The sequence below is a fragment of the Sesamum indicum genome, linkage group LG9 (assembly GCF_026168435.1).
Source record: "Sesamum indicum cultivar Baizhima isolate 11 linkage group LG9, ASM2616843v1, whole genome shotgun sequence".
In the NCBI taxonomy this organism is placed as follows: Eukaryota; Viridiplantae; Streptophyta; class Magnoliopsida; order Lamiales; family Pedaliaceae; genus Sesamum; species Sesamum indicum.
Window position 1 is genome coordinate 5,280,026 of NC_142665.1, and position 18,406 is coordinate 5,298,431.

At 31.6% G+C, this 18,406-nt stretch overlaps 2 protein-coding genes across 5 annotated transcripts; one reads left to right on the plus strand and one right to left on the minus strand.

Annotated features, from left to right (window-relative positions):
- Window positions 1-1,398: 1,398 nt before the first annotated feature.
- Window positions 1,399-6,541, minus strand: RIP5 (ROP interactive partner 5). Of its 4 annotated transcripts, none has more exons than XM_011091559.3 (4): window positions 6,335-6,541; window positions 4,825-4,935; window positions 3,597-3,849; window positions 1,399-3,341 (listed from the first exon to the last, which is right to left on the minus strand). In XM_011091559.3, exons 2-4 carry the CDS (start codon window positions 4,842-4,844, stop codon window positions 1,710-1,712), a joined length of 1,905 nt encoding a protein of 634 aa, XP_011089861.2. In that variant the 5' UTR covers window positions 4,845-4,935; window positions 6,335-6,541; the 3' UTR covers window positions 1,399-1,709. The 4 variants fall into 4 exon arrangements, with proteins under 4 accessions (XP_011089861.2, XP_020552498.1, XP_020552497.1 ...); XM_020696839.2 differs by having other exon boundaries at window positions 6,399-6,531; XM_020696838.2 differs by lacking the exon at window positions 6,335-6,541 and adding an exon at window positions 6,146-6,307.
- A 7,847-nt stretch (window positions 6,542-14,388) lies between these two features.
- LOC105170687 (tetraspanin-3) lies at window positions 14,389-18,296 on the plus strand. Its single transcript, XM_011091560.3, has 2 exons — window positions 14,389-15,016; window positions 17,787-18,296. The coding sequence occupies exons 1-2, from the start codon at window positions 14,504-14,506 to the stop codon at window positions 18,126-18,128; spliced, it is 855 nt and encodes a 284-aa protein (XP_011089862.1). The 5' UTR covers window positions 14,389-14,503; the 3' UTR covers window positions 18,129-18,296.
- The last annotated feature ends 110 nt before the right edge of the window (window positions 18,297-18,406 follow it).

Below are 18,406 nucleotides of genomic sequence, written 5' to 3' on the forward strand. Positions count from 1 at the left end.
CTTTGGATCGGAGATTGGATTTAATAACATTTATTGAGTTTGGGTATGAGTATTTGAATTAGTCTGTGGGTCTAGGTAGGATCTTATTCTAGCTTATCTAATGATCAAATACACAGCTTATATACAAAGTAGTTATTTGCTACGACTTTTTATTATTAACCATGACAATTAGTCATAGTTAAATGTTATAATTATTATAGTAATACCTTTCTTTAACCACCTTATTTTCGAGTTATTTTAAGTTCTTAGTTTTACGGACTTCCTCCAACCACACTATCCGGAAATACCAACAACTTGGAATACTCGAGAATAAGGCGGTCAAAGAAATTTATGAATTTATGAAGGCTTAATTTTATTTTTAAAAGCATTGTTGAGTCTGATCATGAACATGAAAAAAAAGATAGTTGAACTATATGTTTTCTTTGAAAGGGCAAAATGGTCATTAATTAGATTTAAGGACTGAAACTGTTAATATTTTAAAAATTGACGGACTAATATAGAATTCCAATATGTTTAGGGACTGAAAATGAATCAGTGACAATATATGAGGAGTAAAAACTGTAATTATCCCAATTTTTTACTTGGTTTGTATTGTTATATTGATGATATGACTTGATTTTTGTTATTGTGGAAATAATTAGCCTCAAAAGTATATATATATACACATACATAAACAGCCCTATATGCATGTATGCATGCATACAAATAAATGCAATCTACATATATATTAGGGTAAACTACAATAATTCTTTCTTAAATTTATCATAATTATGAATACCCCTCGTTGTTTAACAAATTACAAGTACATCCCTAATATTTAAAGAAATTATGTAATCGTTGGATGAAAGTATGAAACTATCAAATTTGCACTTATTGTATTTTTTTAAGTTAAAAACTTATAAAAAAATCGAACAAGGTGAATGAAAAAAAAATTATCCACTTAATCCAAAAAAAATAAAAAAATTTAAAAAATAAATAAAATTATAATTTTTAATTCACAAGAGCATTTTGGTCAGTTCATCATAGAAAAGGAATAATACCTAACAGATTGAGCTAATTGTTAAACGGCCGTTAAAATCAAAAAGTATTAATAATTTTTCAAACAACGAATGTGTATTCGTAATTATGCGAAACCTCCGGGTAGGTCGTGTAATTTACCCTATATATCAATCATACAAGTTAAAGACATGCATGTACAACATTCAGACATGTATAAATTTAAAAAAATAAAATATAAGTACATATATTTTATCAGTAATTTATCTAGTGTTTTAATTTGTATGTACATTATATCATATATATAAAATAACCTGGTGCGTATACACAAAACAAAATACGAAATGAAATACCAATTTAGAGTAGAGTATACGACCGCAAGCAACTCTGAAGCAGCAGAAGAGAATAAAAGCTTATATGGATTTCATGGAAGGAAATGTGACTGATCATTTTCACAAATGGTAGTAAAATGCATTCTAATGGGATATAAGTTACCATCAAGCTTATAATATGTAAAATGGTTCGTCATAAACGCAATCAAGATTCCGTCACAACGACCAAACGATGCATACATCTCAGAGATAATGGGGGGAGAATGGGAGGGATGAGAACTCAACTGCTGCGAGAGTTGAGCTTCCTACAAAGAAGAAACTAAACAGTTAATTAATAACAAAGCAGAGAGTTTGTATCAGGTTATAACCGGCGCATTCGTCCTATTTCTGTGGCTTCTTCCACAGGACCCCAAACCTTCTCAGCATGTTAGCATTCTTCTTCTTCATTAAATCTTCATCAAGGTCATCTGCATAAGGCGAGCTTATCTTTCCTGTTCGAGGGCTGTAGTTGCTGTCCATTGATCCTGTTCTCTCCATGAGATGCCCGTTGTTTCCTGCTGAAAGCATAGCTGCTGCAGCCTCTGCAGCCTTCCTCCACTGGTCCGACTGCACTTTTAGCCTCCTTAACTCAGCTTCCATCTCTGCATTTGCTGCTTGTGCCGCCTCTAACTGCTCCGCCACCCTTGCTGCCTTTCTGTTACTCTTGTCGACTTCCTCCGTCATGTAACCAATCTTCATAAGAGCCTCTCGCTCTGCAGCCCTTGCTGATTCAATGTCGGACACAATTTCATCACTTACTTTGCCCTTGATCATTTCTTTTATCTCCAACTTCAGTTTTTCATTTTCCTCTGATATGTGTTGCCACTCTGTCTCTTTGTCCATCAAACGGACTTTCAGATTTTCTATCTCTGCGTTTGATTTCTGGAGCTTCTTTTCCAGTTCATGTTCCCCCTGGCCCGATAGAGTATTTTCCAGCTTCACGGTAAGGCCCTCATTCTCTTCACAGATACCTTGTAGTTCAGTTTCCTTATCCATTAGGTTTGCCTTCAACTCCTCAATTTCGTACTTAGATTTCCGTAGCTCGGACTCCAGCTCGGCCTCTCGCTGACCTGATGCAGATTTTATCTTCTCTACCATTTCAAGAGCATTTCTTATCTGTTCTGCGCTTTGAGCTTGCTCTTCATTGTATCTTATCTCAGCAGCTTCTAGAGCAGATCTTAGTTGTTCAACTTCAACTTTCACAGAATTAACCTCCATTTCTAAGGACTCCTGAGTTCTCTGCTTAAGGTCGTCACCTTCACTTAGAGAATCTTTGCTGCCACCAGTATGAATGTCAGCCTTGAGTTTGCTTACAAGCTCTTCCAGAAAGTTAACTCGAGCCCTCGACTGGTCCAGCTCAGAAGCTACTGAATTGTATGCTTCCGTGGCTTTTAATCCATCCGACCTAAGCATTTCGACCATCTTTTTCGCTGCTTCCAGTTGAACAAGTGTTTCTCCAACTAGGGCCTGGGCCTGAGTTTCTGATTCTTTGCTGTCTCTGAGCTGGTTTTTCATGTCTTCCACAAGCATAAGGGTGTTTGACAAGTTCTCTCTCAATTTATGGAGCTCGTTTTGTTCAGCTTCCGAATTCTTGGAATGGGTAGCTTCAGATTCAGCTACTATCTCAAGCTGGGTTTTGAGTTGTTTGATCTCATCTAATGCAGATGCTAATGCAGCTGAATCACTAGAGTGCTGCTTCTGGATAGCCTCAAGTTCAGATTGCAATTTCTCGTCTCGTTCTTCGGTGATCTCACAGAGGACCTCCTTCGGAGCTGACTGCTCTAGAAGTTGTTTCTGCGACTCTTGAAGCTTCAAAGAGAGGGCCAAGAGCTGTTGGTTAGATTCCTCTGCATCTTTCTGGGCTTGCTTCTTCAGTTCTTCAGTTGAGCATAGTCGATCCTTCACAATTTTCAGATCATTCTCAAGCTGAGAAACCTGAGATTCTAATTCAGAAACTCTGCTTGGACGCCTTTTCTGGAAGTTGCAACGAGAAATTTACTTAGTAAATATGCGAGAATCAGTAGCGGGCTCACCAATCAAGCAACAAATTACAAAATTTATGCTAAAAAAAGATACTTTACTGTGATGCTAACTTTAAGAGATGTAGGAGATCACAGAAGAACTTCATATTACAGTGGCAACCGATACTTTAGACGTAAACAGATCAAAATTCCATCCTGGACTAGGACAGGCAAAAGACAGAAAAAGAAGAATTTTTCTTTATTGTACCTCAGAGGCTGGGCTTCTGGGAGACCTGTGATCAGCTACTTTAGGACTTTTCTCCTTTGGTGCTCGACTTACTTGGTTGGATGAAGATGCTGTATGGTCTGAATATCGCGGGCTTGTCTTGAGCTGGCGCACCACTCGAGGAGAAAATTTTTGGGATGCTTCCGAGGAAGCAGCTTGAGGGGAGTTCTTCTGCGTTGCCTCTGAGGAAATAGATCGAGGAGAGTTCTTTTGGGGCGCACCAGAGGAACTGGTTCTGCACTCATTGAAATTAAAGAATGCTTAAACAGTTGAAAATGTAGAAAAGTTCAGAGACTATCATAACTAAAGTAGGGCAGTAACCATGTACAAATCCCATGAAGCCTCTAAAGTTATACTAAGCAATCAACTTTGTCACTCATTTGGATGGATTACAAATGAGCCAAAAATGGTTATGCTACGAACGGCAAAGCGAATGTCAGAAAAATATAAGGCTACCGTTTTTGTCTACGGAACTACGAAACAATAACAAAATATCAATTTCACAGAACCACAACCCTTTCTAAACATAATAGAAGAACCATATAACTTCTTTGACTAGCTGTAGTTCCATAACAAAGGAAATGCAAATAATATCTTGATCAAAACTCATTATCAGTATGCATCATTATTCATGTTTGCAAGTATGATAAAACTGAGATCTCAGTCCCATAGCACAAATAAGCCAAGGAAGAACAGTGCTATGTACACTGAGATACTAGGCAGCATAACTAGAAAGAAAGCTTTTCGGAACAGCAGCTCTAGCAGCTCTAATATAGAACGAAATAATAAATTCCCACAATTATTGATGGATGCTGTAAAGAGAAACTAAAATAAACCTCCAACATTAATACTAGTTCCAGGGCGTGGGGCGTAGGTACAGGCAAGCGAGATCTGATTTCAATGGAAGAAAACGAAAATGGCCAGGTTTAAACTTTGAGACACAGAGCTCAATCAGTTTCTTGGAACAATCTTTTAGAGTAACCAGGAATCCCAGAGATAATGGAGCTTTCCGGGATTTAACAGACAAAAAGATCTTCAATGCATAGCCATAAGATTCACAACATATCAACCCAATATCTGACCCTTTCTCAAGAATTTATACTGACCGGACCTGTCTAATAAAATCCATAACTTGCCTGAAAGAAATTTAAGTGAAATTTATGAACATTCCCAGAAAGCTTGAACAATTCTACAGAACTAAGAAGGTTACCTTGCTTTAGGAGTCTGCATATCTTAACTACTGTCTGGCCACAAAGTAAATTATGGGTTGTGAAGATATGAGCTACTTAAATGCGTCCTGCTCCCCAGAAGACCTGCAACACTGCAGCAAAATAACACAAGCTAAGGGCCAGTGAAAAGATAAGAGAAACATGGTGGGAATCCAATGAAATTAAATGCACAAGGAGCGTCCAACAGGTCATTCAGGACAGGCATCATGATCAACTGTACCTAGTCATACAACCGATACCAAGACATTAAATCCAATCACGCAGATATAATAAGCAAAGAACATGATATATGTATACTCCCTCGTCCTAGTGTCTAATCAAGAATGAGTAAAATAAATATCTCCTTTCTGCGGAACTAAGTATCAAGAACTCCAGGCGTGGTTGATATAGAGTATAAATGAAGTCACGAGGTACTCACAGCTATATAAAGGGAGGACCATTTGAAAAATGATAGTTATCCCCCCCACCCCCACCCCCCAAGGCATGATTTTGGTCAAGGGGAAGCAAGTGGGGACAGCAAGAAAATGGCCAATCATCAAGGGGCAGTTTTGACAACTTAAAGAACCCTCCATTCTAGCCGAGATTTGTGGTGTTCTGGGAGTTTTTGGCTTAAAAAACTAAAGTTTGCAGAAGAATAACAAGAATGCAGCTGACAACAGTCAAATGCCACTTCCACTTGTGCAAACTAAGCAAGATTGACATTATTAAGAACAAAAGAAATGTTAATATTCGTACTAACTACTAAGTGAAGAGAAAACCAAACAAGAACACGTTACAACCCTTTGAAATGCAGATTCAGATATCCAACAAGGAACTAAACTTTGTCATTTCCACTCAGAGTTACACACACTGGAGCGTTCAAGAAGAAAGCAAGCATCTTGGCAAGAAATAATTGGCACAAACAACCAAAGGAAAGAAGACATACTACCAAAAGAGAGAACACAAAAAGAAAACTAAAAAGATGAAAAGGGAAGTCAGACTTTCTGAGATGTAGAATTTGCTTTCAAACAATGCCCATAAAGCGGCTGGTGCAGCTCAAGTGGTATCAGGCTATGAAGTAGACACTGTTGTCTAATGTCTTGTACAAGAAATAAAAAGTGAAAAGAAAAGAAGAACCATACAAGAATCAGAAAAGAAGTAAAACAAGATAACTATTATCATCAAATTCTACATCCGGTGAGCAGAATCCACCACCCCCACCCCCACCCCACCAACAAAAACAAAGGAAGATTTCTTCAGAAACACAATAATACTTCAAACCCACAGAATGTAACTCAAAATGCAGCTGCATTTCCTATTTACCCTCTCTTTTCAGTTGAGGTAAGCTTGAAAACATCAGTGTTTTGAAACATTTTTCGGTAGACCAAAGGGACTGAGGATGAAACACCCAAAATGGGAAGTTGTGCACTTAAATAGTTCGCTGGTTTCAAGAAGATAAAAGGGTAAACAAAGGAGAGAGCAGAAGATTAATGCAATGTGCGTGCTTCTTACCAATAAAAACCTTAAAGAAGAAAGACAGCACTTAATGTTGGAAGGGTGTACAAGAATTTTGAACCATTAAGAGAAGAGAAAAGAAGCAGCCATTGTTGGACTGGAAAAAGCTCTGCTTTCGAGGCCCAACTGCTACTCTTGATATTCTTTGCTGTGCGCCTGGTTTTTCAAGTAGTGGGTGAGTGTTTATTGATTAGATTGGTAAAGACAAAAGCATGGGGATAGACGACCGTGGAGACTTGTCCTTATACAAGAGCGTGGAGGGTAGGGAAAGGTTAATCAAACTGTTATCCTCTGTTATTTCATTTTGTGTGATGAGAATTTTTTTACATTGAATTTTTAAAATCTAATATAATTATAAACATTCATTATTATTTAAAAAATTATCAAAAAGAAGTTCGGATGATTTTATAAAGCTTTTTTTAAATAAATCTTTTGGCTAATAAAATTTTGCTTGATTGATAAGGTTAAGATCTCACGATCAAAAGATTGTGAGTTTGAGTCTCACAAATATAAGTGTATATTTATTGTTTATTTATCTCGTTAAACATACTTGTTGATTAAAATTATTACTGATATAATAATGCCTTTAATTCGAAGATATTAAATGATATAATTACATTATATTATAAAAAAACAAAATAGATGTTTGAGAGGGTCAAATCTCTCATTACTACTTCACTTTTATTTTACATCCCGTTTTAATCCAACCTCTCTCAAATGCGCTGTCTCATCGGAGTTCACTATTTTACTTGACATTAATTTTAACGGGACCTAATTAAAATAATGAATATTCCACTAATGAAGAACCAAAATGAAAAACCTCATGTACTTAAATAAATTATCAATTATTAAAAAAAATATATCATGTACTTCAATAATATGATATTTTGTAACTAAATTAAATATTAATAAAACAATTCTACCAAAATAGAATAAAATAGCCTTATACTTTTTTTTTGTTAATATATATAATATTATGACTTAATATATAAAAGAATAAATTCAATTCACTTCTTATTATAGTTTGTATAGCATTTTGGGTCCTATAAGAATAAAATTTAATAATGCAACATAAATGTAATTAACAACATGTTATTTTCAGGTAAAATTCAACTAAGTATATAAAGGACCCCGTAAGATGTTATACTAATAAAACATTGTGCTCGTATTAGAAATAAATGTGAAATAATATTTCAATTATGAATTTTAAATAAAAAATATTTAAAATCATAAATTGAAAGAAAGCCCCTCTGTAATTTTTTTAAAAAATAAAAAAACGTCAATTTTGATTCCATACTTTGTTCAACATTAACAACGAATTATACCATATAGCGAACTACTTTATATTGTAAATTTAAACCAACATAAAAACTTAGCAACAAATTATATTAATAATTATGATACTATTTTTATTAAATTAATATAAACAAAATGAGACACTTTAAATATATAGCGTTCAGGAAGGAAATTACTTAAAAATAATTTTTTCATAAAAAAGGCCCCTTTATGAGAAAAATTTTGACTAATTTAATTCTTCTATAATTTGATTTTAGGATTTTTTTTTTTTTTTGCTTTTTTCTTTGAATTTCATTCTTAAATATTTAAGTTTATATTAAAAATGTATTTATTTATATTTATATAGGAATAAGGATATTATTGTCCAATAGGAAGTCTTTGAAGGATTTAATAATAGAAGTGGCTTCAAATAATTTGAAATATATAATTATCAAGACAAGTGCAGCGGATTTGTTATTATAAATTTGAAATCCTTAGCTTCAAATACACCAATCCAAACAGAATATGAAATAAATTGTGAACTCCCTACTTTTTTCTAATAAACGTCTTATTTTTCAATCTTATAAGCTTATATTTTAAACCTTGTACTAATATTTTATAAGCCTTCGAAGATTTTATAATTTTTTTAAAAAAAAATTTATAACTCAATCAAACAACGTTTAAATAATATTTTTTTCCCAAACAATTTTACCTTCGATAATTCCATAATATATACTATTGAAAAAGAAGGAAGTGCCAATTTTCATACAACTAGACTTTATTTTTATAATTAAAAAAATACCATTCAATGGATCAAATAATTTTTATATGCAATAAGAAATTTTAATATACAAACATAAATTACATATATTAATAAAATTATGTGCATAAATATTAGGTGCCATCATAACCAATAATTCATAATGGAAGTCCAAAAAGGTATTAAAAGGCAGTTGCCAGCCAATTGCCAATTTCACCCAAAACTATTAAAAGCTTTTCCGCATAAATAGAGAAGGGGGGAAAAAAGAAAAGGAATAATTAAATAAATTTTGAAATATTTGTTTGGGACATAATGTCCGGAAAGTGGGACCTACTGTCTGCAGGATTCTCGTATTTGGTCACATGGGAATGGACGGTGTGATTTAAGTTATGGCCAATTCCGTCGATTTTAGGTCACTGTCAATTGTTTCTGTGATGGGCCCCACACTTGTTCTATTTCTTGTTTTATTTGCTTCAATTTTGTGAATGAAAATAGAGCCTACCTTTGTAATTTTCTTTTAGGACTGAAATTATTTATATGTCTATGAAATGAATATTTTGTGATCAATTAATACATTTCTTTTTATTTTTTTAAATTTTAGTAAGGTGGGTGTTGGCACTATTTAAAAAAAATTAAATGATATTTAAATATCATCATTAATTATATGTATTTACTGATAATAATTTTTATTTTCGCAAAATAATAAGTATGGTAACTCAGAGAATTGAACATTATCTAAATGAATCTGGTTAAAATGGATTGAATTCAAATGTATGGGTAAAACATGGATCGAGTTGCTTTGATTATGGTTTATTTATGAGAAATATGTTGCTTCGGTTTTGATTTGTTTCAATACAAAGGCTTATTTATTTATTGTATAGAATTCTTAAATTACCATAATTTTTATATGCTAGTTTTTAACAAGTTTATTCGATTGGTTATGATATCAAATATAATATAGATTGTCGTTCTTTAGTAATTATTTCTTTTTAAAAATGCTGCACCGATCGAACAAAGTATTAATAAAAGTGTTTTAATAATTAATGAATCGAGTTAACGAAACCTGCACTATCGCAAAAAATTGAGTTTGTGTTTGATTTTTATTTTTATAGAAATTTGGTATTAAATTTGATTTGGATTGTAATTCTATTTGCTATACCGTATAGAACATTAAGATATTATCTATATTTTCTATTTAATTTTTATGTATATTTTTTTATAGTTTTCAAAAATTTTATATTATTTTTGTGAGTTTATTTTATAAAAATAATATAATTATGATTTATACTATTTAATTAACTAATTTTTATTTTTTAACATGGTTCCGCAACGGTCGTTAGCCATTGTTTCTGCAAATAAGACCAAAATATTAGTTATAGCTAAAATCACGACAAATGTTTTGGCAATAACTAAAAGTCATAGCAATAAATTGATCAATCATGGTAGAAATTTAAATTTTTACATTAATTTTATTTAATTATAATTAATAATATTAATATATTATAATTTTTAACTCATGATGTAGCGAAAAATTTTATTTATTTATAGTGACGTGAGTATATCTAATCAATGAATTTGAAATGTTAATGCGAGGATTAATATGTATTAAAAGAAAAAAGGAAAAGGACGATATATGGGTCCTATTATTTATTTTTCGAAAAGTTGATGACTATTAATTACCATCAATTATAAAAGTTGGTGGAGTTAGTTGTGCATTGGAAGTGAGAATCTCACCTTTCACATTAAATAACACCACAATCCCTAAATCAAACTTCTCCTTGTAAATGTGTCTGTATATTTGAAATTGTGGTCCAAAACGCCTTAGGATGTGTTTTCATAACTCTAAGTTTCAATTTTTATATTATCTGAGAAGTTCAAAACACGTTCATTTTGGTCCAATTTAAGTAGAAATGACATATTGCATGCGCACACACACATATATATAGTTCAAATAAAATTAATAAATAATCAAATCTATTATTCTCATTTTTTATCTTACTTATTCCCGTTCCTGAAAAGTGGCTTATGACTATTATATTTGTCCCACTGGATTATTTAGTTTTTATCGAACACAGATATGCGTGTAGTACTTATTTTAACTATTGTACTACAAAACTCGAATTAAATTTTTAAGAAGGAATCTTGTGATTGTGACAGCTGTGATAAGACAAATCACCGTCAAGACCTCATTGAAAAGGTTTCAGTTATAGTCATTCGATACTTACGTTAGGTAAGCCGTAAGATAATTATATATAAAATGTTAGGATGATAAAAGTTGTACCTAAAGTATGTGAAGATTATTTATAAATTTTTTCTAACTGTACAATTTCAATTAAACCACAAATACCAAAGTGATCGAATAATTACGATGAGCTCATACATATTATAAGAGTTTAGGATGCATTATGGCAGAATTTGCACTTGAATGAATGAAACGAGTCAAAAATTTATCTGAATATTATTATAGTTATAGTGTAAGAAGATTTTGATACAACCTTCGTAAAATGCACCCCATATCACTGACATCGTTTGCATAAAAAAATTCATAAATAAAAAATACTCGAGGAAATAATACCCATAAAAAAATATACTCATATTATCACGTCTTTTCGTAGGTGAAAACAAACTAAAGCAATCCATTCGAATATTTCGATACCTATAAAAAAATAAATTCAAAATATTTGGTGAACAAAATATCATGTCGATGCAGCAACAAGAACAAAACAAAACAAAAAAGATATACGCTTTAAAGAGAGGCTATATATATATATATATGTATATATATTCTGACATTATTGAAATTGAATCTATTCCAAAGGGGCAAATATGTAATTTAATAGGAACAAGGTTTTGTTTGGCTTGCTCCCATTGACATTCTTGTGCTTTTCTGAAAATGAAAAAGGATGCTGGACTGCCAATTTGCATTGGTTAGAGTTCCAAGTATAGATCCTTTTTTCCGTTGTGGATTTGCTAGTTATCCAATCACATTTAATATGTGTAAATAATTTAAAATTTTATTATACTTATTTAATTATATTAAACATAGAATAAAGATAAAATTAAAAAATGATCAGAATTAATGTTATTTTTCTTAAATGCTTTTTTATTAATTTTGAATATGCACGAATATAATATTTTATATTGATAGAAAATTTTAAAGAGACAGATCATTTTTTCTGTAAAAATAATTATGCTTAAGGGTATTTTAGTTTATATACATCCTGAACTTAAAATGTGAATTCAACAATTTGAACTACATCAGAACGTACAAGATTTTATTTTCTAAGTTATTCGATAAGTTAATCTTAGCACATTATTCTTAAAACTTAATTATCGACATGGTTAGGGTTGTGGGATGAGGTTTGGATTTGGAATTAAGACTTTGCGTCTGAATCCTAGTTTTTGGTATCAGATGGCAGGTTTCTCTTCGATTTATTTGTGCCCACAAAGGTCGTTCAGAACGATATTGGATGCGTTTTTGGTGTAGTTCTCAAATGTCTAAATCAGTGAAATCGTTACGATGTAAAATTTGATAGTATTAATAGCAATAAAATTAATACTTGAGGGCTTGCATTTATAGAAATGATCAAATTGCATAATTCATCATAAATTGTTTTTCCACTCCTCATCAGACGACAATGGAGAACTAGTACATTATATGTTCACATATCATATTCAATCAAATTCAAATCAGATTTGACCAATCCTATGATATTAAAGGGCTATTGGGTCATTTTAAAAAAGGGTGTAATTGCCACATCCAGTTGATTTAGTTTTGTACCTTTTTTTTAATTTTATAATTCATAAATTAGATTAATTACTCAGAATAAAATAAGAATCTTTTCACTTTATTTAATTAATGTTTTACATTTAGTAAAACGATTTCTTTTTTATAAATTGATTGTTTCCAACTATTTGAATGCATTATTATTAACTATAAATGGTTCATTTTAAGAAAAGTGAAAATCGCCCCGTCCTTTTTATGCATTTTTCCTGATTTTTTTTTTTTTGGTGTATTTGTTATGAAACAAATAGGTATATCGTTAGAAGTCTTATAGACATGCATTTAAATAAAAAAAATTATCTAGAGATTAATATTGTAATATAAGTTTATGCTAAATACTTAATAATCAATAATAATTAGTGATGACAAATAGGATGTGTAGATAAGTGATCCGCGTTGGATTTGTATCAGGTTTGGATCCACATTGTTGGATTCAAATTCGAGGAGAGATTTTTATTACATGGATATGTTGGGTCCAGATTGGCTCTTGATTCTTGTACAAGAATCATCCCGAACCCATCTCAAATAATATTCATAAACACACTTTATTTACTTACAGATTCTATTGTTTTTAATTTAATACATTTGTACGCAAATAAATTATTTTTTAAACGTAAGAATAATTTATTTGGCATCTACAAAAAAAGAAGGGGGAAGTAATCTAAGACTTTATGAAGCGTATTTATTTGATTCGGATCTCCATTGTTTCATGATCGGATCCGGGTTCATTTATTTCAACTTGCAATCAAACTCTCATTCATGTTCTCTGCCTCCACAATCATAAATTTATAAAAATAAACGTCCATACTGAACTGAACATGCGAAATATGGGCTTGACCCGCAAAATAACCTGTTGCTTGCTTGCATTCTGCAAATTTATTAACTGTGAAATATGGGCTTGACCCGCTTTGCTTTCGGGCATTTGACATGATCCTTATCATCTTTAATATCCTGTTTTGGTTATGAAAATATTGGGTGGCTTCCATGGCAGTGGGTTCGGGTTAGATTCTAATCCAAATTTGGATATTCCCGTTTTGAAGTCATAATTGGAACTTACGACGGCTCTTCAAGTTTGGTGTTTTGGACCCGGATTCAAGGCGAACCGAATTCTTTTAGCACTTTTTCATTTATAGTTTTAATTGTTTATATAAGTAATATATATTTTAAAAATTTTAATGATTAAAACCCTAAAATATGTATAAACAAATTTATGAAATAAACTTTAATATTTCAATAATATTATTGTTTCATATTTATAAAGTTAGAAAGTATTAGTTTTTTAAAAATATTTTTTAAATTTTGAAAAGTTTTAAACTAGGTGTAGGGAATTTAAGGGGTCAATCCGTCGAGTCTTGATTCAGGTCAAATTGAATTTCAATTTCAATAAATTCTTAATGGTCAGATCTTGATTTTTGGTAAACTCGTCACAAACTTGACTCATTGCCATCTATAATCATGGGTCAGGACATATTTTCGAGATCACAACTCGCTTACAAATGTATTTAGAATTTACGTACTAACTCAATTTTCAAGAAATTAAACATAAAATGATTGAAAGTGACATATATGAAACACTAGCAAGTTCAGTTTAGGTATCTCTTAAAGGCCCAGTAGTGAAGAGTCCACCTCTTTAATTGGTAGTATTTAGGGGATGTTAGAGTGAATTTGTAAACTTCTTTAAAATATGTAATAAAATATTTGAATGTTTATCAAACATTATAAGTTATCTGATAAATGTTATAGAAAAATACTAAAAATTTTAAAAGTAAAATATTAGGATTTATCATTTAAAAAAAGAAAAAAAACTAAGAAGAGTGCCTAATTTGTTTTCAACACCTTAACAAATTCTTTCAAATGAATTACAATATTGTCTAATTTCATCACAAACAATCTTCTAATTTTTTTTTACATAATATTATCACTATTAAGATTCTGAAAAATTATTAGCATGATAAAATTAATATTTTTATCATTTAATACATATAATCAGCGATGACAATAATATTATTATTTAAAATTTATTTTTTCTATCGCCCCATTCCTTCTTTTTTTTTTTTTACGGATTTATTTCTTTCTTCCCCTTCACACCATAATTATTTCTTTTCATAATTTTTTTCTTCAATTCACATCATTCTTTTTTATATGCCCGTAGAAATTGCGTATAACTACAACTAATAATTAAAAAGTAAGAATGCATGTCATACCCGGGATGACATCAAACATTTGTATAACACCCAAAAGTAGGATAAAAGATTATTAGTCCCAAGCAACTTACACACACATGCACATATAATTCTCTCACCGAACAAACAAACCTTAGCAAGAAAGAACACACAAAACCAAAACCATGAGAACGAGCAACCACCTGATCGGCTTCCTCAACTTCCTAACGTTCCTCCTGTCCATCCCCGTCCTCGGTGGTGGGATATGGCTGAGCAGCCGGGCCACCACCACCGACTGCATGAAGTTCCTCCAGTGGCCCCTCATCATCATCGGCGTCTCCATAATGGTGGTGTCACTGGCGGGATTCGTGGGTGCGTGCTACCGCAACACCTTCCTCATGTACGTTTACCTGTGGGTCATGTTCATCATCATCGCCACACTCGTGGGCTTCGTCATCTTCGCCTACTCAGTGACGGAGAGGGGGTCCGGGCGGGCAGTGATGAACCGGGTGTACCTGGAGTACTCGCTGCAGGACTACTCGGGGTGGCTGGCTGAGCGCGTGGCAGGTCCCAGGTATTGGAGCAAGATCAGTTCTTGCATTAGGGACTCGCATGTGTGTGGGAAGCTGGGCAGGAGTATTGCGGGCGCTCCGGAGTCCGCCGAGTCGTTTTACCTCAGGAAACTCACTCCTGTTGAGGTCAGCTAACAATTCTTATTTATTCTTTTCGACTCTATTTCAATTGATTCATTGCAAATTAAAGATTAAAATTCTTAATAATTTATTTCAATAATTTTATGTAATAAATTTTTTTAAATTCGATCCCATTTGTTCGTGTTTTCATTTATAATTTTTAATTTTTAAAATAATAATTAAAGTAAAAATATATTTATTTATATTCTTATTAAAAGTATATTGATTTAACACCATATTTCAATCTAAAGTATAATTCCTGTAACTAATTCAAACATATTCTCATTTTGTACAAAAATCTATACGAAGAGTTAAAAATAAATATTCTCTATTAAAAACGGAAAATTGAAAATAGAAATGCAAATAAATTCTTTTAAAATACTTAAATTAAGTTAATTTAAACCGAATTACAATCATCTTTCTACCAATTTTTGCAAGCAAATTATTATTAGAACAAAAAGTGTTTATGTAGCTTTTTTTGTTTTTATTTTTCCAAATGCTCGAGCTTCAATTTTTTTTGTCATTATTGTTTTCAAACACTTAAAACTTTCAGTTACTGTTTAACTTACAAAAGTAAAAAGTTGCAAACGTCCCTTAATTAGCTCATCTTACAAATGCTTTTCAATTCAGATCAAACTTGATTTTTTCCCGTTTCGGATAAAAAATATATGTAAAATTAACCCCTTAAATCTTACATTGTATCTTTCATTTAAATTCTTATATAAACATCACATATGTATAGAAAATTAATACCGAGTCTATATTTCAATATGTATGGTATGTTGCATTATTATTGTGCAACATAGATTAAATCATCAAATTAAAATATAATGATCAAGAAAATACTTCATTTGGAGCTATGTTTATTTTTTTTGGGTCTCTTTAAACTTAGATGCATATTTTTCATAAAAAGTATTTTATCGATCTGAAAATATTTTAATATACATGATTTAAAACATTAAGATATAATAATAGATACAAGCTGCTTTATCTATCGACGTGACATCTTTGTCTTGTCGTTTAATGAAGTAAAAATGCAACCACTTTACAAAATACTTTATTTTCTTTTGATCCGAATAAGTAAGAGATTTTTCCAATAAATTGACAGGAGAAAATAATGCTTCTCCCTTCATTTCTATCTGGTCGAGTTTTTTATTTCAAATTTTAATTATAAATACACATCGATTTATTAAAATTGCGTCGCTTATTTTATTTTAAAAAAAAAAGATTTTGTACACATACCATATATTTTAAATAAAACAAAAGATGTAGTAAGATTTGAAATAAAAAAAATTCAGTCCAAAATGTAGTATTTTAATTCAGACTAAATTCAATCAAGTTGAACCAATTATACAGAATGTGTAATATACTTACTGTAGAATTTGTAACAGTTAAAAAAAAATGACTAATTACACGATAAATATAATACACATATCGCATTATTGATTTGATTCAACTAAATTAGATTCGGGTTAAAACTTCCATATGTCCTTTTCTTTTTCCCTTTTGCCTTTTGGTCTCTTTTGTTAGGAATATCCTCCTTTTTGAGCTTTTACTTAGCTTTATTCCCAGGTCCACTTGGTCTCTTTCCCTTTGCTGGACTTCATCAGTTTTAGTATGCTTTCTTTTCATTTCTTGGGGCTTATCCATTATTGGACCATACTCTATAGGCATGCACAATTTAAAATTTTTTTTTATTTTACTATATAAAAGTAAAAGGTTAAAATAACTAATTGATTAAAGCGATATTTTTATAAATCTTATTTCTTAATTTTAGATGTACATGAATAGAATATTATTAATAGAAAATTTTAAACAAATAATTATTTTATCCAAAAATATATAATATACTTGAGGGTATTATAGTTAGTGCAACATTTTATTCAATCAAAAATAGTTACTTTAACCTCTCATACTTAATAAATAGTATAATATTTATATGTGTGTAATTTTGTTTAAGTTCGTCTGTGCCTGAATGGGAGTATATATATGACATGACATTATCCGTTTGAGTAAAATTTATATTAGCCTATGTAATACCCAAAATGTTCAAATAGGTTCCTATGATAAAAAAAGAAAAAGAATACCATAAAACCCCTTGAAATTTCTAATCCTTTGGTGAGTTATTTCTATTTTTTTTGCTCAAAAAATCATAACATGCACCCCCATCTTTTATTATTTTTTTCTCCGCCGTTCGATCACCTCTCACTGCAAGGATTATGTGGTATTTTTTTATCACAAAAATTTATTTAAATATTTTAAATATCACAGGGGATAATATGAATTTTACCCTTATACGGTTATTAACAACAATGAATTGAAGTAGATATGATTACGAAAACTATAAATAAGAAGTACTTATTTAGCTCTTACGATGCATGAGCTAGAGTACTCCAAAACTAGGGTTGCAAGGTTAGTTTTATAGCAATTGAATCCGCTCGAGTGTGGGGTTTAGAGTAACCAAAATATGTTAGAAGTATTAAAAACTAAATGCCTTTTATTTTTTTTTAATAATTTAAACTTTTAAATGATATAGTCATTTTATACTGTACAAGAATCAAACCAAACACGAGTTCCAGACTCGTATCTCTGCCACCCATATATGAAAAAGAAAAAGAGTTTTTTGTATAAGCCTTGATGGAAAAAAGACAAAAAAAATTAACACCGGGACATGAGAAGGCTTATCATAGGTATTAAAAATTAAATAATTTTTGCTCTAATTGTTTAAGTTTTTAAATGAGGTGGTTGTTGCTAACAAAGTAAAGCCATAATATAGTCGGGATGTTGCAAGCCCCCCACATCATGCGGCTACACTTACATCAACGAGACGGTGTGGACGTCGGGAGGGGGACTGACGGGGAGCGATCCCGACTGCACGCGATGGAGCAACGATCAGGAACAGCTCTGTTACAGCTGCGATTCATGTAAAGCGGGGGTGCTGGCGAGCCTGAAGAAGAGCTGGAGGAAGGTGTCTGTGATCAACATAGTGATATTGATCATTCTTGTTGTGCTGTATGTGGTTGCCTGCGCTGCATTTAGGCACAACAAACAGCTCGACAACGACGAAGCCTACGGTGAGACTCGAATGGAGAAGGCCAGGCCCAGCGCCCTATGGTGAGACTCAGACGACGCTCCTGGTTCAAGAATGATCATTTGTAGTTTGGATCGTGTATGCATCCTAATTTTATGTTTAAATTTTTAAGTGATGGTGTATTTCATGTTACGGATGCTTGGCTGTGTATAAATAATTAAGAGATTTGAGTACTATCCGTCCTGTTTATTTCAACTGAGGTCCGGTGGATAATTATGTTTCAGGTTTTTCATGGCCACCTTTCCCCGTTAACTTTAATATTCAATTTTAAAGATTGGATCAAAATCGTAACATTTTAAAAAAAT